This window comes from Patagioenas fasciata, chromosome Z, assembly GCF_037038585.1.
Source record: "Patagioenas fasciata isolate bPatFas1 chromosome Z, bPatFas1.hap1, whole genome shotgun sequence".
Classification (NCBI taxonomy): Eukaryota; Metazoa; Chordata; class Aves; order Columbiformes; family Columbidae; genus Patagioenas; species Patagioenas fasciata.
Genome location: NC_092560.1, coordinates 37,430,313 through 37,454,054, shown reverse-complemented (window position 1 = coordinate 37,454,054; position 23,742 = coordinate 37,430,313). Strand labels below are relative to the sequence as shown.

At 36.1% G+C, this 23,742-nt stretch overlaps 1 protein-coding gene across 3 annotated transcripts in view; it reads right to left on the bottom strand.

Annotated features, from left to right (window-relative positions):
- Positions 1 to 23,742, bottom strand: part of FBN2 (fibrillin 2) — a 161,252-nt gene that overhangs the window by 91,723 nt on the left and 45,787 nt on the right. For 2 of the 3 annotated variants that reach the window (XM_065860700.2, XM_071802824.1), the window contains exons 8-17: positions 18,840 to 18,965; positions 16,661 to 16,813; positions 15,679 to 15,912; positions 14,686 to 14,823; positions 8,423 to 8,542; positions 7,741 to 7,866; positions 6,961 to 7,083; positions 5,908 to 6,030; positions 1,496 to 1,648; positions 562 to 615 (exon numbers count right to left, since the gene is read on the bottom strand). In XM_065860700.2, coding sequence (XP_065716772.1) covers positions 562 to 615; positions 1,496 to 1,648; positions 5,908 to 6,030; positions 6,961 to 7,083; positions 7,741 to 7,866; positions 8,423 to 8,542; positions 14,686 to 14,823; positions 15,679 to 15,912; positions 16,661 to 16,813; positions 18,840 to 18,965 — 1,350 coding nt within the window. The remainder of the gene's footprint in view (positions 1 to 561; positions 616 to 1,495; positions 1,649 to 5,907; positions 6,031 to 6,960; positions 7,084 to 7,740; positions 7,867 to 8,422; positions 8,543 to 14,685; positions 14,824 to 15,678; positions 15,913 to 16,660; positions 16,814 to 18,839; positions 18,966 to 23,742) is intronic. The other variant, XM_071802823.1, reaches the window with a different exon arrangement.

Here is a 23,742-nt window from a genome sequence, read left to right as displayed (position 1 = left end):
AAAGCTATACATATACACTCACAGTATTAAACAGAAACTGAGTTTATTTTATTATAGTACTATTTTTAAAAATTATGTAGGCTGTTACTAAGTATAACAATCAGAGGGCCTCATTTTGTTCCAGCTGAATGGAGCAGGAGCTTTAATGCTGACAAGGATAAAAGCTATACAAATTAGATGACTGGAAATACCAAATGTACAGTATCTGCTCTAATTTGGCTGCAACTTTATTAACTCGTCATGGAACTATCTCGCAAAATATCATAATACTACATTCCACCATTTCTTCTTCAACTCGCTCTACTTAGCAGCTGCAGCATCCATCACTCCTACTTCAGACCTGGCTCAGCTATTATTCATAAAATCCCTCTCTCTGCAAAATCCAACACTATAGAGAATTAATTCTGGTGTTTTCTACTTTGACAATGAAAATACTGAAATCAACATACTAATATTGAGGCAAAAAACTCAGTAAATTAATGAAAAACATAAATCTCTGTATATATGTTTTTGAACCATGACTCATACAATCATACGCATTAAATAAAATGTGCAACATACCTCGTCCATCCACAGTAATACCAATTCCACTGCTACACAGGCCATGGAATTCAGCTACTCAATTGAAGCAAGTTGTTGGAGAAAAACGAAAATGTTATTTCCAGTGTTTCATCCTTGTTAATCCTAAACCAAATCCACCTGATCTTTTTTCAAAATAATTTTTCTACAATGTAACTAATAAAATGGTACTGTTCACATGAAATAACTATTTATAGATAATAAAATATGTCAAGTAAGATTCTACCCTGAACTTTCATATATAGACAAAATCAAAATCTGCTAGCAAGAATTAAAAAGTCAAGCAATTTCATCACAGTCTTGACAGTACTATCTCAAGTTACTACTTTCAACCATAATGCCAGTTGTACTTCACTTCTATCTCAGCAAATGATACTGAATGGAAATACTTTCTAAGATACACCATCTCAGTTCTATATTCAAGAGATTTTTTTTTTTTTTGATCCCCAGGTTTATTTGGAGAACTGATTCTTATAAAATGAAAAACAGATTTCTAAGATTAACATGAGTTGCTCTGTTAAACTGGACTGATTTGACTAGGAAATCTACAGATTCATCAGAGAACTCTGCTTATTCTCTTTGAAAGTATTACTTGGTATAGTCAACACTTAATTTAGGGACCCAACATTATCCACAGTATACTCAGATCCTTCATCTTGAATTTTGTCACAGTCTGGCCAATTCTGGAACTAGGTTCATGTCAAATGTTACAATGCATAAAACCACAAGGACTCACCATAAAATACCAGACACTTTTTCTTTAAAGGAGAAACTATTTCCAGAACAAGTGTACAATTCCATTAAGTACTCTATTCACTTCTCTTTAAGGCATGGAATAAACGAACAACCTGATCTGAACAAGATTTTTTAACATCTCTATGTTCACTTTAGTATGCAAGGAAACACAAAATTTTACCTGAGTTTTTAGCAGGGCAGGGGTGACATGGCTCTCCAAAACCATAGTCAGGACTGGCACAGCAACATTCAGACTTTGTTACAGCACCAGGGAAAGGACGGACACATGCTCCTTTTTTGATACCTCCATAGCATGTGCTACGCATATGAGTATCTAAGAAAGCACAAACAAAGAAATAATTTATTTCCTCAGGCTGAGAATGAAACTTATGTATACTATCTCAATGCGAGTTAAAAAAATAAAAAAATGTTCAACAAAACAGTCACATTGGCTACATCTGCTCTGCTCTGCCACAGCAATCCTGATGGCATCAAGGCCAATTCACAAAACTATTTACTCCTGTTTTAGTTTTTGTTACTGTTTTGGGATTTTTGGTCATTCCAGGGTTAGATCCCTTCTGCATATTTGCTTATAGGATGATTTTGGAGATCTTCTAACAAGCATGTGAGTGGACAGTCCACCTAAACATGTGGTTGAGATGTGCAAGATACAGATGGAGTAAATAGCCTTTAGTTTTAACTCCTATACTTCTACTAATGCTCATCTGAGCTGTGGAAATACTCTCTGTTTCATGCATCCTTATGGACGAGACCAGAACATGGCTTTTATTTATGCTCCTTGTCAATCTTCTAGTGAAGTTATCATACATACAGGCACATGAGCCTGGGTGCATTCAGAAAGTAAGCAGGGTCTGAGGGGATCCAGACAGTTACCTATTTAACAGACGACCCTAAAATAGCAAAGAAAAGTTGCATGAAAAAAATCTTACAGTTGATGTTGAATATCCTGTGCCAACTGGAATAAGAACTTGCAATTCCTTATGTGATCTGCCTACTCTTTGAGTGTTGTAAGCTGGCTTCTATAAAACTGGACATAAATGTTTTCTGTTGCTTTTGGTACCCCATGGAACAGACAGTTCTGGAGCACAGTTAAATATGGCCCAGATTTCAGAGCCTATTCCTTGCCAAGAGTCTAGGTGAAGCCAGTACAATTTGCTTGCACTTCACAGCAGGAAAAGATTATTACGCTTGACAAGAATTCTTCCACAAGAAATGTCTGCTCATGTAGTCTGCAAAATAATTAGTTGCATCACATCCTTTCCCTTGACATCTAACAAGTCCAGATGCCACTCTGCCACAGTCTGGCATGAATAAAGGGCCTTCAATAACTGCCCTGTCGTGGAAGGGAAGACTTCCCCATAGCTATGTATCTGAGGGAGAAAGGATAAGCTATTCTAGAGAAGCAAACAGCACCAAGGAAAACTGCAGGGGGAGAAAAGATTGGAAAGTTCTACTAATTTTAGAACACTACAGAACTTACTTTATGCCCAGCATCAGAGTTCAGCATCGGTTCTGCTGTAACTGTGTAGCTGTTTATGAGAAACTCTGCTGGTGTTTCTAAACTCTTAAATAGCAGGTCAAATAATGGTATAACAGGGACTTTGAGGTATGGTTCTGCAAAATAACCAGGGTAAAATAAAACCTAGCTAGTTTGTCCTGGATGCCTATCGCTTTTGGCAGACATGTGACCTGCAACCTGAATTATAATTGAAAGTGTCTCAGCAGAGAACAAAAAACTTTACTCAAAGCTACAGTCGTAACTCAGCATCAGTTCTGAGGTGATGCACAAACACACACACAGAGCCAGCGGAGGTAAACAAGCATAGAGCTGCAGTTAGTAGTATAGCCAAACCTGATATGCCTGCAGATAGAAGTTTAGCTCTGAGTATTTAGCCAACTGTTCCTTTTCCAAGCATTTGTTCCCCATTGTTGTATTTTTTCCCCAGCTTGTGATTTTGTGATTGACTCTGCCACACTTATTAGTACTAAATAAAAAAGGAATTTATTCTATGAATAGTCTCACCAGAATCAAGATCATGATTCAAAAGGAAAATATAGCTCAAGGTAAGAGTGAGAGAATCAGACTGTAGGCTCTTGGATTTTATAGTTTTGCTAACTGCCTAGCATACTTATGAGAGTACTGTTAAAAGGAAGGCCTGTGTAACTTACTGACTTTCAGACAAACACTCTTCTAGCAGCCAGAATGTCTGAAAAGGATTATTTAGCTCATGTAATGCATGGGACAGAATAGCCAGACAGAGAATTCCTGTAGTTAACGCGGCATGTATATGTATATATAATTACATATATGTATACACACACATAAAATTCTGAACAGCAAATTGGCTTGCAAATTCTATTCTAAAGGTCATGTATGAGGACATTTTTGTTACACAATATTTGAAATTTCCTATGTTACTTTATGCCTGGAATAATTACATCACCTTTTAAAACTGATTTTCTAAATAAATGATCATTCTGCCTACCAATTTTTGCCATATTAAGGATATTTCCTGTTGAAAACTTAAGCATTTGTAGTAAGCCTTAAAGCTATGTGACACGTAGAGCTGAACATTTTCAAACAAAAAATAGTGTTCACAGCTGATGGCCAACATGTGAAGCATGTAGCTGCTAGAACTGTGGTAGCATTAGGTAAATGAAAGGACAGAAAATTGAGCACTGCATTGATTCTTTGCAGCTGTATCACTGACAGGGCTAAAGATGAGGCCAACTTGGACCACAAAAAAGGTACTGAACAGTTTGTACTCAAATCTGGTTTTGCTGCTGTGCTACTAAACAGCGAAACTCCTATATTAAAAATAGTGTACCAAGCCTTTCCTCATTGTTTTATCTTTTAATCTCTTTTCTCCAAATGTTTATTGAACTTGGCTACTGCATAGGACAGAACAAACCTTGCTTTTGTCAGTTCATTCTTCAGTGTGTAAGCAGTTTTGCTTACTAAAAAAAAAAAAAATCTCACTTATTTAGAACATCAAATATTTGGGTTCCAACTAAAAGGCTAAGGAAGTAAGTGTTTTAGCTTTCTATTAGCCTATTTTTTAAGCCATACTGAGCTTTTATTGTGCACTTTTTAAACTGAAGTCTTAACAGAAGGGGCCAGCTTGCACAGGCAGTTGATAGGAATGATTGCACTAGATTGTATTTTAAAGAGCTATGAATTGCTGCACAACTTTAAATTTTATTTTAAATGACTTGATAATAGCAACACAAGGATGTAGTATCTCACATCCCTTTATGTGCAAGGTAACCTCCAAACACTGTGATGAAGTCTGTGTTTTCTTTATCTGGACACATGCAGATAAGACATAGGTAGAATCAACAACAGTCATAGCACTGATTAATATATGTGACTATTACAGAGCAAAGCCGATGCTTTCCTCTCTGTCTTTACTGCTTCATGAACCTGTCAAACATCTACAAGTTGGCCTCATCTTTTCACTCTAAGAGTCCTCATCACAGGCACATTTACCTGGTGAAGCTTAATGCCACACCTAGCCACTAACTGAGCCTTGGGTCACCAATGTGCTGGATGACAGAAACATTCGTAAGCTGGGAGAGAAGAAACTTACAGCATACAAAACTGATGTTCTGTTACGTGGAAGAAGGGAAAATGGTATCTGCTGTGGGTTGAAGGGGTTTAAGGAACTTTGTAGTATTGAAATCCCTAGTGTATGTGGTCCCATCACTCTCAGAAATTTCTAAAAAAAGGTATATTCCTCTCCCTATTCTTCATCAGTGACCAGTACGAAACAAGTGACTTAATATCTCTTGTCCTTCACCCTTTTTTATTCTTCATCAGATTGAAAATGCTCTATTATTCTCCAGGCAACTCCCTGAAGCTACACTAGAGTTTCTGGTGGAGTTGGGTGAAATCTCTTAACTGTGAACCAGTAACATTTGAGGAGATAAGAGGCTGCAGTTCAGATTATATGACAAAAAGATTATTCATCAGCAGACTAGAAAAGATATGGCTCAAAACCAAGAAGATGCCAGGAAGAGTTAATACCATAATTTATAGGAATAACACGTAAACAAGAATTGGAGCCACTCCAATTCCACAGAGGATTTTAAGCTTCTTGTCTTTTAACACTAGGTTTATGGGAGAGCATAGTGCAAGATTTTCTAATAATACTAATAATGATTTTCAAATTCAAAGAAACAAATCTATCTATTTGTTACTATTTCTCCTGCTACAGCTTTTTCTTTTCAACATTATGCTACAGGATAAATAAAATGTTTTCAGATTAGAGAAAGAGATTGAAAGGGGTGTGCAAAAATATCAGTGTCACAACTGAGTTATGTACTTGTTTGAGTGATTTGGAGTGGATCATGCACGACTGAATATAAACATGAATACACATCTATATATAGTGTACATACGTGAACACAAACACATAGCAGAATGGAAGAAGAATACTCCAGATTATCCTATAACAGATCCTCTTTGGTAAGATGTCAACATTATCTAGAAGGATGTCATTTGATGCATTTCTTTAAATTGAAAACCTGATAATTCCGCTTGCTTTTTAAGGAAAACAAAATCTCACTTACCTACACACACACGTCCATCAACCCCAACAGCCAAGCCAGATGGACACTCACACCGAAAGGATCCTTCAGTATTTATGCAATGACCATTCATGCAAATTCCTGATGTCTGACATTCATCAATATCTATCAGGAAGCAACACAATTCATCAATTTATTTGCTGCTTGTAAGCAAGATTACAATTAATATTTATAAAACATTACTAAAAGTCTTTATGATAGCAGATGAATCATCAACATGTCCTTGAGAGTTCCTAATAAAACTCTGGTATTGGAATTACACTAAATAATCAAACTTCCCCAAACCAGAAAAAAATGTAGCATTAGAGGAACTTCAGTTTCTACATGGAGCAAAATTAACGATAAATTTCCTCTTTGTCCACCCCATGATACTATAACTTTGCTTCAAAGTGTGGTTAAGGAAGTACTAATCACAGAATATCCATATGATGGTAAATATTCATTTCAAAGAACTTTTCAGTGGTCATCAATTCCTATCTAAGTCAACAGTCCAGAAGCATGTACATCAAGAAAATCACAATCATTAGAAATAGCTCAACTTCAAATCAGAAAAGTAACAGTTTAGACAATTTTGCACTTACTAGAAATGACTCAAGCTCCAGCATACTTCTACTGGCAGCAACAGGTATCTTCCATTAGTTTACTTAAACTGATGGTAAATCAGACTATCTTCTTAAAATGTTTAATATGAGTTTTCAACAATCTCAGTTTAAAAAGTTTGTAATGCTTCACTATTTCATGAAGGGCTTGCACACTTCGCTGCACCTACCGTGCTCAAAGACTTTTGAAAAGCTAATTTGTCATCTGTTGTAGCTTTCACAATACTATTAAATACCTCAGTTATTTCTTTCTGCAAGTTAAAGACCTATTTCTATTCTAGTTATCCTAAGAAGTCTACTGTAATAAGTTAGTAAGGTATTAGAGTATGATATTAAATCCATGTGACAAGATTACCATTCTTGCATGAATTAATGGACAGGAAAAGCCATTTTCAATCAAGACTGTCTTACTGCATTGCCCCTCCATTCTACATACCAGTACAGTAACGCCCATTTGGAGCCAGAATAAATCCTGGTTTGCAGATGCATTTAAAACTCCCATCCTCATTTATGCACATCCCATTTAAACACATGTTTGTAGTGGTACACTCATCGTGATCTGCAAAACATTGCAAAGAAAACTGCTTATAGTTTCTTACCTTCCAAAAGATGACATAGTAATAATAAACAATCAGGACTCATGTGACATGTGCCTTCATTGAAGATTAAATTCTACTCAGAACTCTGATTAAGTGTCCGAAGATTATTCGTTCTATATACAAAGTAGCATTTTTTTTCTATTGTGATCAGTTAATTTGCATGTTTCAGCAGACTGTGTATGAAAGAAGAAGGTGAATCTCTCTTTCTTACATGAAAGGATAAAAAGCTTCAGTCGTCTGACAGATTAAGAACTTGTTGTTTATCTAGGAAGTTTTTTTGACGTAGTACAGCCCAAATTAAAAACAGTTATTTCTTCAGCAGCACTGATATGTGGAACACTTCCTATGAAGCTTTAGGGAAAAATGTTATTCCTGGCACTGAGTTACCTGGGACTCTGGAGGAAATATGTGGCTTCAAAACCAAAAATTACCTCAAGTTTTCTTTGAAATCATGCAGTTCTGCAGAATAACTATTGGAATGCAGGGGCTATAAGTTCACCTCAGGTTGTAGCTTATTTTAAAAAATGCAATCCTTAATGACCCTTAACTGTAGCATGAAGTACAATTTCTAGAATCACCGAACTAATGCCTACCCCATTACTTAGAAGGGTTCTTACCCACACAATTTTTTCCATCTGTAGTTAGTTCAAACCCAGCATTGCAAATACATTGAAAACTTCCATCGGTGTTTACACACCGACCATTTTTACAGAGAACACCATTCTGGATGCATTCATCTATGTCTAAGACAAAAAAAAAAATCACACAATCAGATAATTACTCTGAGATAAAAATATATATAGTGACAATTGTTGCTTTGAAAAACTCTGACATGTTATTTAAATATTAGGTAGAAAAAATTTCCAAAGACAGATAGGAATTTACTGTCATTGCATCAGAGACAGGCAGAACATTATTTTACAGACTTGCACAATAAATGTTACATTTTTTGATGCTCAGCAATTACTTTATGAATAGATCAAAATCTTCTCACACATTCATCTGCACACATACGTAAGCATACATCTGTTGTACTAACAGTCTATTTCCTGATTTTATTATAGAACACCTGGCTGGGGAATTCCCTGGCCAAGTGACAGATATTCTGGAATAATGGATAAACATTAAAAGACAATAGATCAAATGGAATGGTAGTCCAGAACTAGAGCTTCAATTAGTATAACGACTGTTAGAATTTACTGACATAACATTGTTCACTATTTTTTTGAATTCAACATGATCTGACATAAGGGTTCAGAACATATACAATGTCAGTAGATGTGAAGCAAATTTTCTTACCAATGCAAGCTTGCTTGGTAGGAGTTCTCTGGAAACCTGCATGGCACTTGCAGTAATAGGAACCAGGTGTGTTAACACAGTCACCATTAGAGCATGGGTTTGATGTGCATTCATCAACATCTGTTGGCAGCACAGAGAAGCATTAGTAACTTCACTATGTATACAAAATTTTTATCAAGCCTAGAAGACTGTAAGTGTAAACAATGGTAACTAACAGTCAAATGTTAAATACTAGAACTTGTTCTTGGAGAAAATAATTACTTTCCTAAGAACACAAAGCTGTTTTCAGTCCAACGAGGTAGACATTTTTAGGAAGTGAAACATGACTACTCATTTATACATATCTTAAAAGACAGAAGTAAAAACACGTGTGAGGATTTTGCGACATGGGATCTGAGAGTTGCCTGTTGAAAGCAAACACCACGTTATTCAACATAGTTTCGTTTAACAGAATGACCATTCATTCTTCTTCAGAATAAAACTAAAAGCAATCAAAACTGCATTTTAAAATCAGAGCAAATCATAGCATCCAAAAACCCTACAGTATTTTACAGGTTTATCGTAGAAATGTGAGAGGTGCCACACAGCAGCAGGAGGGATTCTTAATGAGACCACAGTCTGTGCACCATCTCTCAATTATTCATGCCCCATTTCATCCTCAACCCCAGTGTTTGCATTTGAGTAATGCCAGACCTAACCTAGCCCTTCTCTATAATGTCCCTTACTCTTCTTTCCAAAGGTTTTTTGGTATTTGCAACCAAACCACCTTATATCTCAGGTAACTGCAGAGAAATAACTCCGATTTGACACAAGGCTCTGAAAACTTTAACTCTGTTCAAGCACCTTTCTCAGACTTGGTCCCCAGTGGTTAACAATGAGTCAGCTGTGTCTTTGGCCCAAGACAGCTATTCCCAGCTCTGAAACGATGGTGACTGTTCCTCTCTATTATGCTCCTCTAAACCCGCCCAGGATCCTTGCCCTCTGTGATCCAGGAAGCAGAGCAAGTGCATCCCACTGGTCTGGCAGACAGGACTGCTCGCTGAGCCTCTCCTGCAGCTACCAGGGGATAAACTGATCATCTAGATTCACAGGTTACAAACTGAATCAATCTCTTGATTAAATCCTCTTTTCTTCATCAATAACCTTTGCTAACTTGACTTTCTTACTTTTAGCTATGCACTGCATTTCTCTTACAGGTTTGAAATTACTCATCTCTTCATTTAGGTAGGTTTTAATACCACAAAGCCAATGCTGATTTGTGAGGGGTTTGTTGTATCTGGCTGCAAGTTGCCATAGGAAGCTGGGGCTAGGTAAAGTCATTGCTGATCAGTTGTTAGTCATGATGATTTCCCCATGCATTTTGCAGTGTATGCTACCAGTAATACCAGGAAAAAGACAGGGTAATTTTGTTGATTGTTTGTGCTCACTCTTTACCAGGTCTAGCTCTAAAACTTCGTTCATTACATCTTCAAACTATTGGGATGCAATGAGAAATTAAACATATAAGCAGATGTATATGTTAAATAAATATATACATCAAGAAAGTGTTGTACCATGAATGACTTGATTCTAAAAATGTCAAAAGGTTACTTTTGTTTTAATTTAATAATAAACAAGACCATAATTTTCACAGAATTTACTATGTTGATACATACACATCTAAAACCAATAGCATCTATGTATACATCAAAGAGATCGGGGTTTATCCAAATCACTGATTTAGTGAACTGGTTTACAGTACTCCTCATGTCTAGATACAAGCAGATCGTTAATATGGATAAGCTGTTAAATTAATAAAGGCAAAGCAAATGGAAAAATTAAATACCTCCCCTCATGAATATTTAGCTCGTTCATATTTGCATAGCAGCTCATAACATCACTCCAGTAAAACCACAGGAATGAAGTAAAGAAAAAATAAATTCAGAGCATTAAGTGTAGTGAAGAAAACAGTAACTGTATCCTAATACTGCAGTAGACTTCTATGTAATTATAGTAGTTTCCTGCTCTCCTGCTTCTCTACGGTGTCTGGCTGGTGGGATGCTCGTTGTTAGAAGTGCTAGATAGGGTATTTTTTCCTCAGTGTTCTGCTGATATGGGGGGTTAAGGAGGATTGGAAATAATTCCTCCGGAAAAAACTCAGCTGCCTACAAAATGTCAAACTCTAAATCACATTTTCACATGAATGTTTTGTCAAATGTCTTAATTCAGATGACTTTACTGTATACTAATCTTACTTTAGTATAGGGGACAACAGAGGAACTTATAAATAATAGATATGGCACTCGTCTGTTTTGTTTATTTTCTTACAGGCAACAATATTTACGACTTTATTACAGGATTCAACTTGCTTCATCTGCCTAAACAAAAACCAAACATATTCATGCTAGGAATGGATATCACTGTAAATTAATCTATAAATTGTACAGCAGGAATATAATGTTCCTCTATTAAATAGTTTACTTAAGCTTAGAAAATCCTTCCAAAGCCATATGCTTCAATTGATTTCCATTTAAAATATGCATCTTAAGATGCTCTTATTTTTATTAGCTCCTGATAAAAGAGGGAGATGGTAAATATATGTTAATATAAAGGAGTTGTGGGCTTTGTGTTTGAACTGCAAGCATGCATATTACAGTAGTATAAACAGGAAACATCTGAGACAGAGATATTTAACCCATTTATTCTATCTCCCAGTATACTACTCTTCGGTGTTCAATATTTCTCTATCGCTACTTGCATCACACATCTCCACTTTTCAGTATTCCATCTGTAACACTTGTCAGAATTTCAGTAGACACAGTATGGAACATCCAAAACCCCATTAAGAATTACTGTGATGACTTTGAAGATACATTACAAAATCTAAAATATGAAGGTTGGTATTCGCAAAACAACTAAAATTGAACACTGCACAGCTACAGACTTACTGCCACTTTCAAAGTCTCCACAGTTTCATCAAGAGTTTTTATAAACAGAATGAAATAAGGAAAGGTAGTATTACAGTTGTCTGTCATTTTTGGTAAAGAGACTGGCCATTCAGGGTCAGATTACTTATGACATACGGCCACATCAGGCATGTTCCATCCTGAGTTCAGCATCATACAAGTTTAGGTCAGAGGGCAGTACGTAAGACCATTATTTTCTTATTTATCAGCAAATTTTGAAATAAGACGACTCTTTAACTCTATTTAAAAAAAAAAAAAAAAAAGAAGTCTAACTTCCTTATAATACAATTAGAAAATAACAGCAAGCCAAAGCTGTGTTATCTAAGAAAAGTATTCATAAAGTATACCCTCTTATTAAAAATCTTCTGAATCCAAGAAGCTACTCAAAAGGCAAACCACTGAAGTGTTAAAATAATTAGTAATGACTGATTTGTTTCACACAGAAAAAAAACCAGTCAAAATTACACTTTAATTTACTGGAAGCCATCACTGTGTATTTTTGCCTCACTTTCAATGTAGGATATTACTGTAGTTGGCACACAACCTTCTGCTTTTGTTAAAGCAGCTGAAATTTTTCTTTTGATCTCAGTGTATGCAAAGTTTCCTCAGTTTTCAGACCACTGTTTCATGCTGAGGTGTGCATTACAAAGTTCCCTAAGTGAATATACCTGTTTTTCTGGGCACATAACTGTGCACTAGAGAATTAAGGTAAACTTTTTTTTTTTTTTTTCTCCCATGCACCTCTCAATCTAGTCTCACAGTTTTCAGGCACTTTAACCTCAAACTGAAAATCAAAGAACTTCATTATTACCACAAGCCTGGAGTGAAAGATGAACAACAAGGCTGGTGGCCTCCAGGGTGACCTCACAAAAAAGAAATGGACAGAATGCCAGCCAGTTGTTAAGGACACCTTATATCTTTCTGTCAATCAATTTCAGCACTCAGACATGTAAATGTGATGGATCTTTTAAACTACAGGTGGTTGTGCTACTTCATTTTTTTTTCATGCTTTATTTCTTCAATGAAAATTGAAAATAAAAAAGTTTAAATTAAATCCATATAGTTTTGCTTCCTGTAACCTAAGTATTAATAGCTCATACATAGCTCAGCTATGTGCTCTTTCAGTATATTTCTTTATGCAGAATAATTCTTCATAAACACGAACAAGCATTTATCATAATCATGCTCTATCACAATGTTATTTATCACTGCTTTTTTAATGATTCAAACACAGGATGGTTGCCTCAAAAAGTACAGTTTAGAAAAACATTTCACTGTATTCAATTGCTCGCTTTGTAACAACCATATATTCAGATTTTTATCATTACTCACTTTTATTTCTTAATTTGAACTTAAAAAGCAAAAAGAATAAAAAAATAATAAATAAAACAAACGTCTATGTGCTTAAGATGATATTTTCAACTTGTCTGCCAAGTAACAAAGAGTATGAATATAAGCTCTGAACTAGGTTTCATCAAGAAACATTAGTTCAATACACCAACTTTCAGGTGCTGCTCAGCATGTTTCAAGACTTCCTCAAAAGTCAAGGTCCACCATAATTAGAAATATTATTGATTTCAGTGATGTAAAATCTAGTGCTGGGAATGAAAGCGTCAGGGCTCTTCATACACTATAATAGCCAAGAATAGCCAAGCAAGACAGATTTATAGTAAAACTGCCACTCCCCATTAAAATGCACTTATAGCTCTTGAGGACCAAGGGTGCAGCATGAGACTAAGATGCCTGAATCTCCCAGACAGGGATTAAAGCTAGAGAAAACTCTCACCCAAACAAAAAAAGCTGAAAAAGTTGGGCTTGCTGTATCACAGAGGGCAAGTTGGAAGAAGAACTGTAGTGCTCCCCGTGTACACCAATGTGCAAAGTTAAAGGTACTGAACTGCTTTCCTTATATACCGTGGATAAGACAAGAAACAATTTTTTTTTTTTTTTTTTTTTTTTCCCAAAATGGTGTTTACCTTGGATTAGACATTCTGAACACTTTCTGGAAGTTCGACTGTTGGAGCATGGCAACTGCCCAGGGAAATGATGGAATCTCCATCAACTGATGTTTCTTAAGAAGAGGGTGTACAAAACAGTTGTCAGGAATAATGTAGCTATAGCTGGCCTCTCTGGTGCATGAGAATGATCTAGCTAAGTGGACTCTCTGACTTTTAGCCATATGAGAAAGGAAAACAGAGAGGTTAAAACCAGTAAAAACCAGGGATATTACAGGAAAAGTACGATTCAACAATTGTCAAATTTCATTTTTCCCAAAGGCATAGTGCCAAGACAGGCAGGTATTAACACTCAGTTTGTAATTCAGTGGGAGGTGAAAGAATTTGCAACACAGACACTCAGTGTCCCCAGCTGACCTTCTAGCTGATACCCACTCTGCTACATGTAGGTCAAAATCTGTCTTTACTGCATTTGCTTGTGTAAGATAAACTGCGCAGTCTTGGATTAGAAGATTTTTTAAAGGATTCAGGTAGCTGCCATTTTCTGTGTTCCTTTTGTTCCTATATTTTCCTCTAATTCACTGGCATGCTAGAAATTTATTCTAAAAGTAGTTACAGTGAGAAAAGCCTATTGCTAGTAAGCTCTTGTGTAAATATTTTTCATTCACAGATCTCAAATCTCTTTATAAAGAATCAGTAAGGAAATGTTCAATCAGAAATATAACCAGACCTCTCTGTTTAGGATCCCATATGTTTAGTAAGTTGTGTCCTCCATACAGGATTCTTCTCCACACAACTACCCCAGAAGAACACCAAAATTTTGTATTTTCACTGAAATACTTAATGAGCCTTTGACATTGAAATAGCGAATTCCACAGTGACTGAATAAAAGTGCAGAATCCCAAATTCAGCTCATTATAAAAAGTTAGCATTCAATATTTTCAAATGAATTGAAATATAACCAGAAGTTAATAAATGTATTCTTTTAATGACTTGATAACCTTAAAACTGTCATTCATCCTTACAAGTAGATTAAACACAAATTCTACCCATTGTTATTTTGAACATAATTCACCACTAACTCCTGTAGTAAAAATGTAGCTGTATGAGCATAAAAAAAGAATGTGGAATAGAACTTACTTTACTGAATGTGAATTCAAAAATGTGCAATACTCATCAAGTACAGAAATAGTCAATATCAGTAAGTAATATCATGGTCTTTGCACTCTCACAAGAGCAATATCAAGAAAATTAATATGTATGCGAGGGCAAAAGAATATGTTTTTTTAAAAAAATCTGATTTAAAGCACAAAAATATTAGCATTTTAGAAGTGAATAATGGATTTTAGAAATGTGTGCTTACCTATACAATCTCCATTTGTGTCCTGCTTATATCCCATGTTGCACTCACATCGGTAACTAGAAAGGATTGGTATACAACGTCCATTTAAACAAAGATTGGGATGGTGCTTACAGATGTCTATTGTCCGATTGAGAATTGCTAATAAAAAACCAGAACATGAGACATACTCATATTTTCAAATACAAGTAAATACGAAGATTATGCTTTGCTTCAGAAAGTATGTTATCAGGTGCATAAATATATCCATCAAGCCAAGTATTTTTTCCAAGCACTATCTGTTGACACAACAGTAAACTAACAAAAACAAGTAGCTCTCAGAAACAAAACATATAAGACAGTCTTAATTATGATTTACCCATTATCTGTATAGCCTGATGAGTTTGTCAGTGACTTTATGAATAACCCACAGTTTAAGTGAAAGATAAACCAGTCTGTTCCTATGTGTTTACTATTTTCAGTGTACTTGTCTTAATAATACTCCCTGCATTTTATTAACTTCATTGTCCTGATGCTAGAGATGTGTTTACACATGTTACAAGCAACTTTATATACACGAGAGTTCCCTCTGAGTATTACTCATCTTGGGCTTTAAGTCAAGGCAGTACTCCTGCAGAATAGGCAAGTTTTACATTTGGAAGAACAAGAAAAGAGAAAAGTTCGTTTTAAAATCTGGTGTTTTTTGAAAACACTTAGAAATTTGGACTTTTATTATTGTTGACCAAGGCAGATCAGCAGGCACAGCATGGACTTAAGGACATTATAACTGAAGTGAAAAAAAAAATAAAACCTCTAAATCTGAACTCTTGTTAGAAAAAAGGGTCCTGAACTTCTTAATGTATCAGCTGAGGTCTCTTAAATGTGCTTGATAAAAAGGCATTTTTATGTGTTAAGAACACCATGTCATTTCCAGACTAAAGGCTACACAGAAAAAAAGAGAAATCACAAAAGGAATAAAAAAAGAGAGAAACAAGTCACAACGGCACAAGTACTTACTTAGCCCTGTAATTATTGGGCCACTTCCAGTGGGACTTCGACTACCTATCCCTAGCTCTGCTCCGCCTACACCTGGAGAGAAACCGTTGCTTCCAGGGAAGGGAATGAATCCTGCTCCTCCTGGGCCGTAGCCATGGCCATTGCCACTGGGAAGGAACCCGTTTCCTCCTGTCCCACTGTCTCTGGAACCACCTCCAGCACGAGCAGCATCCACACAAAGTCTGCGGTGTTCATCTGTTAAACAGGAACACACAAGAAGCAGAAAGTAAACCAACTCTTCAGAGTCAGCTTATAAGGAAGATACAGATCTTTGTATGCTACAAAAACCAGATCACCAGCTCCTCGTTTCTTTGGTATGTATTCCGTCTCCCACTTCTAAGCTCAGGCAAATCCCATGATTGTGACAGGTGTTATTTAAGAAAGGACACTAAGAATAATAAAAGGAAGTATTGTAATGTACAACTATTTTTTGAAACATTTTTGTTGACGTGATTCCAGCAGCACTGTAATTCCCTGGTCACTCAAGGATCTTGACACAGGTAAACTGAAAATACATTTCACTACAGATGGGAACCGTTGTTCTGTGACCAGAGTTAAAAGAATAAATGAAATACTGATGCATTTCTAGTTCAAAGTAACCCCAAATTTAATACAACAAGAGAGCAGCTGTTCCTTTAAATCAAAATGAACTGTGGACCCTTAGAGTCATTTCCTCTTTGAGACTGACCACAAAATCTTTCCCATCTCCCAAGAACTACTTCCAAAGTCAACAAAAGGATGTTAAAAAAACTAGTCCCAAACAGTCATGGACCAGAAAAAATGGTTCGCAGATGGTACATCAGTATTAAAAGCATAAGAATGAATAATAATGTAATTCCTGACTTTCTTCAAAGCAGTTTAAAATACATTCCAGTGAACTCCATCCTAACTAGAAAGGTCAGCAAGAAGCGGAAATAAACCAACCAGTCAAAAAGCCACTCACCAGATCCTCTGACAGGACACATCTCTGGAACAGACCCAATGGCCCAGCACTGGCCAGACTCACAGCAGCACTGCCTTTTTGTGAACCTACCGGGAACCTCTTGCCCACAGTGGCCGTTCACTATGCTGGAGAAACATGTACTTGTCCTCTGATCTGCGAATTAATTTAAGAAGAAAATAAGAAATAATAATGCAACCTCTCAAAATCACTTTCCCTTATTAAATTCATGCAAGGACCAAATTGTTGAAAAAGTTGTATTAAAAACAAAACAAAACCACCACCACAACAAACAAAAACAACAAAACAAACAACCCAAACCACACCCAATAATAATCTGAGGTGATTAGCACCAGTGCATTTTACATTTATAGTGACACTAGTCTTGCATTAACCCAACACATGATCTTAAAGTCTGCTCAAGCTAACAAGAAATATGGATGATACAAAACATACAAAGCAATACAAATAGAAACTAGATAGAATTATATAAAAAGCCTGGTATGGCAAAAATTGAGACATTTCACATAACAACAGCAACATCAGTAAATTAATTTAATGGATTTTTCCTTGGTGTAGATGTATCTTGACTGAAGAAATGTTATCCAGTCTGCTCTGCTCTGCTCAGTAGACTGAATGCACAACAGTAATTTTAGTAGTGCCATGTGAAAACTACTCTGCATAGATATGTCAGCGTTTGTTATATTCTAGTTCCTTCAAGAAACCATCCTGTATCTTTTATTGTCACATTCCTGCATGCTGACTAGGAGAAACGAACTACGAATTTGGAAAGACATGGTACTAATTACAGTAAATGAGCACATCCTGCTATTTTGGCTAAAAGCAAATATTTATCTTCAATGGGGAAAAACAATTTGTATTAACGAGGATTACATTTTTCACTTTTCTCCTAAGTAAATGAAAAATTATACTTCTAGAGTATACAAATGATATTCCAATACCATAAAGATTTGAGAGCACAAGAACTTTTGGACACATGCTCACTTAAGGGAAGGAGACTCTGTGACATAGGGCCTGTCTTGGTGGATTAGGGCATTTGGTTTGTGTGTAATTGCTTTCGGGAGCTGACTTTTGAGACCAGATTGCAAAACGTGCTAAGACCCATGGAAATTTTGATCATATTAGAAATCATAGATTCTCAGTATTCCTGCAGCCAGCCACAATATACTTGAAGTCCGGCATTTCTGATATGAACCTGGCTAACAAAAGCTGGCTACATTGCGCAAGAAATTATCCATGTGAAATCACTTGTAAATCTTGTATCGTTACTTGTTTACATCATTTATCTGTAATTCAGAAATCCCTTCAGGATTCTCATCCCTTTCCCAACATGAGAAAAAAGCACTTTGAGTTGTGGGAAATAGAAGAACCACATGAGAACTAAAAAAGATACTATTATTATCAATTGTTAATTATTTTTACACATGGTATGCAGTGTTTTAGTTAATTAGAATAGTTTATAACACCAATTTGACACGTGTAGCTGTATAAGAGAAATCACCTCATGTGAAGACAAGTATACATATTTTTTGTAATATAGAAACAGGTTTAAAATAAATTTTCCCATAAAAGTGGCAATCTGCTGAAATATAATATTTGGGGTTTTTTTGATTATCTGTTCCAATCAAATTAATGGCACCTCAGCATGCACTACTTAATGCCTTCTGCGTTTATATATGTGTATTTATTGGTCTCTAAAGGTTAAATTAACCTATGTCAGATGGAACTTAAAATGCAGAATAAGGATAAAAGTTTGCTTCTTTAGAACCAAAGTGAGCTTAGCTTTTGATTTCGTCAGATGCAGCTTAGAAAACAAATATAATTAACATTTTCTGTGTTTGCTTAACAACAGAGAAACAGTAACTGCTTTTATCCTAAGAAGATTCAGATCTCAGGCAGGAGTTTTCAGGCTACAATACAGCTGATACAGAGGTACCTACTATCTACATAAAGATGGTTGCAGTGGCAATTGTCATCAGAGGAGAGTGTTGTGAACTTTAACCAGCTGGATCAGAGATACTAGTGAGTTAACATATAGTTAGCTCCTGGGGCAGGTGAGAATCAGTGCTAGATGGCTGGAGCAGAAGGTCTTATGCTGCTGTGTATAAATTGCCTTAATAACCATGAGAGCTCTAGAAGCCTGCAAGGGTGGAATACCAACCAATACAGCGCAAGCCATCCGTGGATATCACATAACCCCGTGGACAGATGCAGAAATAACTTCCCACGGTGTTAGAGCATTCACCGCCTTCACAGATTCCTGGGATGATGCTGCATTCATCAATATCTATCCAAAAAGGAAAGTACATAGGATAACTAGCAGAGCACTTGAACGCATTGTACAAAAAAAGGGGGAAAGAGAGGTTTCCTGAAATTGTCATTCAACTTAAATTGAATAACATATTGCTAGTGTTTGCATACTGCAAATAATTTTGTTTGCCATCTAATGGAAGCTTTCCTTATACATTCAAGCAGTGTACCACTTCAAGTTCACAGATTATGTGAGAGCAGTCTTGGATTTCCTCTAAATGACACATACTGATGATCATCTCAAGGAAGCACACAACAGCTACAACGCAATACCAGAATACACCTTCTGCTTCTGAGCTGAAGGCAGGAGGATGGTACAGCAGCCAAGTGTGACAGCTCTGGGCTTCTGTAACCACAGAAATATTGCTTATCATATCTGACCACTTTCTGGTCTTCTTATTAGAAGTAAGGAAGAATTTTGGCCAAGCTCTTCAAATGTGACCAAATGTTGCATTTTTCTTATTTTTCAAGTGTTTTTAATCTATCAAAATTTTTCTGCTAACTAAAAGTAGTGGTCTCATCTGAACACTGAAAAAAAATGTATGTAAATACATAGAATGTGAGAAGTTATCAAGCTGACAAGTGAGCTTTTGTATGTAACAAGGGGCTGCTAGGGCATTTGGCACCAGAACTGAGAGCACCATGTGTTGTCCCAGAACAAACTGGAAGCAAAATCAGGTGCTGAGGCAATGAGAAGCAATAGCAGAAAGCAGGCTGCCTGTATTGTTAGATTTGTGAAACACAGCAGGGTGAACTGGAATGGAAGAACCACAAGCAGGAAAAATAGTATGACAGTAAAGACTATGTCATGACTGTTTATGCAAATGAGCTGTTTTAAGTAGCAACTTCATTCTACAACTGTGACAATCTATAGACATATACATACTTCTAGGTTCATTTTAGTCACCTAATTTTGCTTTTAATTGACTTCTGTGCACTAACTTTTCAAGTGGCTTTCAGTGAATGTGAACTGTGGCCCTCATTTAACACAGGAATCATTCTGGGAAAACATTTTCTAACTAGTTCAAGCTGTTTTCCAGTTGGAATGATGTGATACCACAGGTTTTGCACCATTTGATTCCAAAGGTACAAGACTTTTCCTTAACCTGTTTGTAAAAATCTGTGTGCAGTATTAACTGACAGTAGCTTTCATACGGTGAAACAAAAATCAGAACGGTCAGACTGTTGAACCCAGACTCTCTGATGTCAATCAATGCAGAAGAAGCATAGGAAAGAGCGTATGATTGAAATTATCTCGTGATTACAATGTGAAAGTCTCCACATTCCTTCTAAGAAAGCCTTGGACGCCAAGGTCTAAGGTCCAAGGTCTAAGAAAGCCTTGGAACATTCCTTGCACTTTTACACAGACCTATCATTTCCTTGGAACTGTCACTCTAGAAATTCCCTTGAGACAAATAACTACCTGAGAAATTAACTTCAGCCGGTGTTATTTCTCATGAAGCTTTTATGCGATGAATACTTTGCCCTCTCCTTTGCTACATGCTCCACACCCAAAACTCAAACAAAAGAAGGAATGCCAAAAAGATCTGGCATGCACAGGGACTATATCAAAAAGGTAACTCCCCACTCTGGTAAGGTCCACATATGAAGAACTCCCTTTAGATATTAATCTAGAGACAACATTTAAGTACTGAAAGAAAATTAAGTTTTGCCACAGGGCCACTAAGAATGTGAAAACTGTTTTTTTTTTTTTAAAGTGAAGATATGAAAAAAAAACGCTCCTCCACCAGCATGTCATTTGTAGTGAAGTTATAGAAAATAAAATTTATCTTACAAGTAACATGGTTTCTAATGTCCTAACTAGTCCACACATATAAACATCCGGTGGCCTTTGTCAGATTTTTTTGGATTTGTTTTGTTTTTTCTCTTCAAAGCAGAATCAGAGAAGGTGACAATTTAGGGCTTTTTAAAGAAGGTTATTTAAGCATTTCAGAAGACACAAAAAAATTAAATTTTATATTAAAATATTTATGAAATTATGACGACTGTTGCCCACATTTTTTGACATCTGCTCAAGTATGTACAAAAGAAAGCATTATTTATGCTGAAACAAAACTCTTCTAAGAAATAATGCTTTCACTTAAGACTTCATAGTTACCCACTGCAGAGACTCCAGAATTCCAAATGACAGTATAAATCAAAACCAAATAATTCCCTAGAAGCTCTGAAATCTTGCCTTAATTTACTGTATTAAAGACAATACATAGAATGTGGTGAACTGCTAACTCAATGAAATGAAAACGTGTGTAAATTAAAACAGAACTGGAACTGGTTGCATGCTTTGATCAGATTTTTTATACAGTACAGGTCTTTCACAACTCATAAGCCTTTTGAGCATGAATATTGTGTTCTGTATCCACACACAGTCTGAAACATCACAACAGAAAGGTAAGAAAATTGGATGAAATGAGGACTCTGTAGGAAGAGTTTTTTCTGGAAAGTGACACCTTCCTGATGCTAGAGTCACTGGATGGCTATGCAAGAAAACTCCCTCATTTTGCTGTCCCTTGATGCACATTTTCAATCTCAAAGAAATAATACATGACCCTTTTTGCATCACTACCGTAGTGGTTCCAAAAATAAATTCCAAGATTAATTCTAAAGTTCAGAGCAACCCAAACTTTGATAAAGGTAACACCAGCATGGTGATCATGATTTACCAGCATGGAAATACTGTGTGAAGATGTAAATGTTGTACACACAAACAGGATGACACAAAGCTGGTAGCACCCGCCACTAGTGATATGTGAACAAGTTAAATTTAAGAATCCATGTGCTAGGAACAAATTACATACCATTTTCAAAACACCTGTTTCATTCAGTCACTCTCAGAGAGTGGGTCTTAAATCTTGTAAATTTTTTCATTGCTTTTGTTCTATTTTTTTTCTTTTTTAAAGACCTGAAGTCGAACTGCAGCTAATATACATAAGGGAAAAAAAGTACACAAGTAAAATGCATCAATAAAAATCAGACTACTAAAACCAGCAGACATTTGAAAACTGAAACCCTTTGTTTTCACCCTGTCTAGCACAGGTACCTGCTACTTTAAAGGCAGTAATCTTAATTACAAGAACATAATACCTGATCTTTTACCAAAGGAAAACAAATTCCAAACTGCTAGATCATACAGGCGCAAAGCTCGTTAAGGTAAACAGTAGGTGGAGTTTGTAGTGCTGGCAAGTGAAAGACAAAAAAGTAGTTAGCCACTTCTGCAAAGATGCAGACTTAGACTATCCTTCTCACCTGGCTACATGTACAGGAGTTTAACACTGTAGGGGCTGTTGTCCAAGAATGACACAGAGCTCGGAAGGGAGGAAGTACCTTCCCTAAAATCTGGGCAGTGACCAGAATGGAAGACTCCACAGTCTTCTCCATGTGGAGAAAAAAACGTTTTTTTTTTTTACCAATTAACACAGAAGGCCCTTGTGAAAGAATAATTCTCTTACTTACTGGAACAGTTCCAAGTCAGTGGATTTTTTGTTCCAGCAGTTTTTGAGCTAAATCTCTGTTTCTCCTTCCCCCTCCCTGGTTCTTGCATGTGCAATTCTTTCAACAAGATCTCTGTTACCTCTGACTGGAAATTCTGAGACTTTACTTCAGGAAGAGTTATTTTTAGGATGGCTGATTGAAAAAGTTACTCCATTTCCTCCCTTCTTCCTCCAAAATACATAAATAAATAGTCTTAGTGAAAATGCTCCAAAGATATTAAGAGAAGATGCTGTCTTAAGGGTGAAAATAATTGGTGGCATTAATGGCTGTGGTTCCAATGTTGCATACCAGATAAGAAAGCCAGTCTCAATGTGAAAACCAGTCTTAAATGTGTGGCATAAACTTTGCAGGTGTGAGTATTAATAGCTGAGCTTCTGCCAGAAAAAACCAGCCTGGCTACCTGTCATCCAGAATTCATGACTTTTACTACTACACTAAGCAGGATTTTATGAATAACTGAATTAAAAGTACCAGAAAAGGGGATCTCAACTGCTGAGTTCTGAAAAAAGGTTCCTTCAAATTAGTTTTAGTCTATAGTAATACCTGGTAATATCAAATCTGAATAACACACAGTGTAATGAAATTCCATGTTAAAGTAGGAAAATCAGAAATAGAACTGTTTCTTCTGAAAGGTTCTTTGCATTTCAGTGCCACATTTTTTAAAAAAAGGAGTTAGCCTGTGTCATGTAGTTCTAGGCCTCTGATGGCAATAGCACAGCAACACATCTTTTTGGAAGAGCATCAGATGCATCTTATCTCCTAGAGTATTTTGGTGGTAAAGGGTGTCATAACTAAATACATTTAGTCAAGGAGAGTGATATATTTAGAATTTTAGAAGAGTAAGTAGAACACATTTATTAGGTTCTTGTAGTACCAATAAGTAGTACTCCACTTTGTAAACCAGCAGGCACAACTGAAAGCTTATTTCTCCTCTCATTTTATCTATATACAATACCTACCTGAACAACCTATGGATTTAAATTACATCAATTCTGCAAGATAACATCCTAAAAACGAACATAATTTAATTCCTAAAAAGACAATGAAAATGCAATATATTGTAAGATCAAAACTATTAGACAAAAAAAGAGAAGGGCTTGGGGTTTTCTTTTGTTTAGTTAAGAAATCACATTAGTGCTCCAGATATTTAGAATTTGGTACAACCCCTGTACTAGTCTTTTCCAAATTTTTTCAGCTCTCTGATAAGAAATCCTAACCCCCAAACTATATTTGGATGTTTCAGG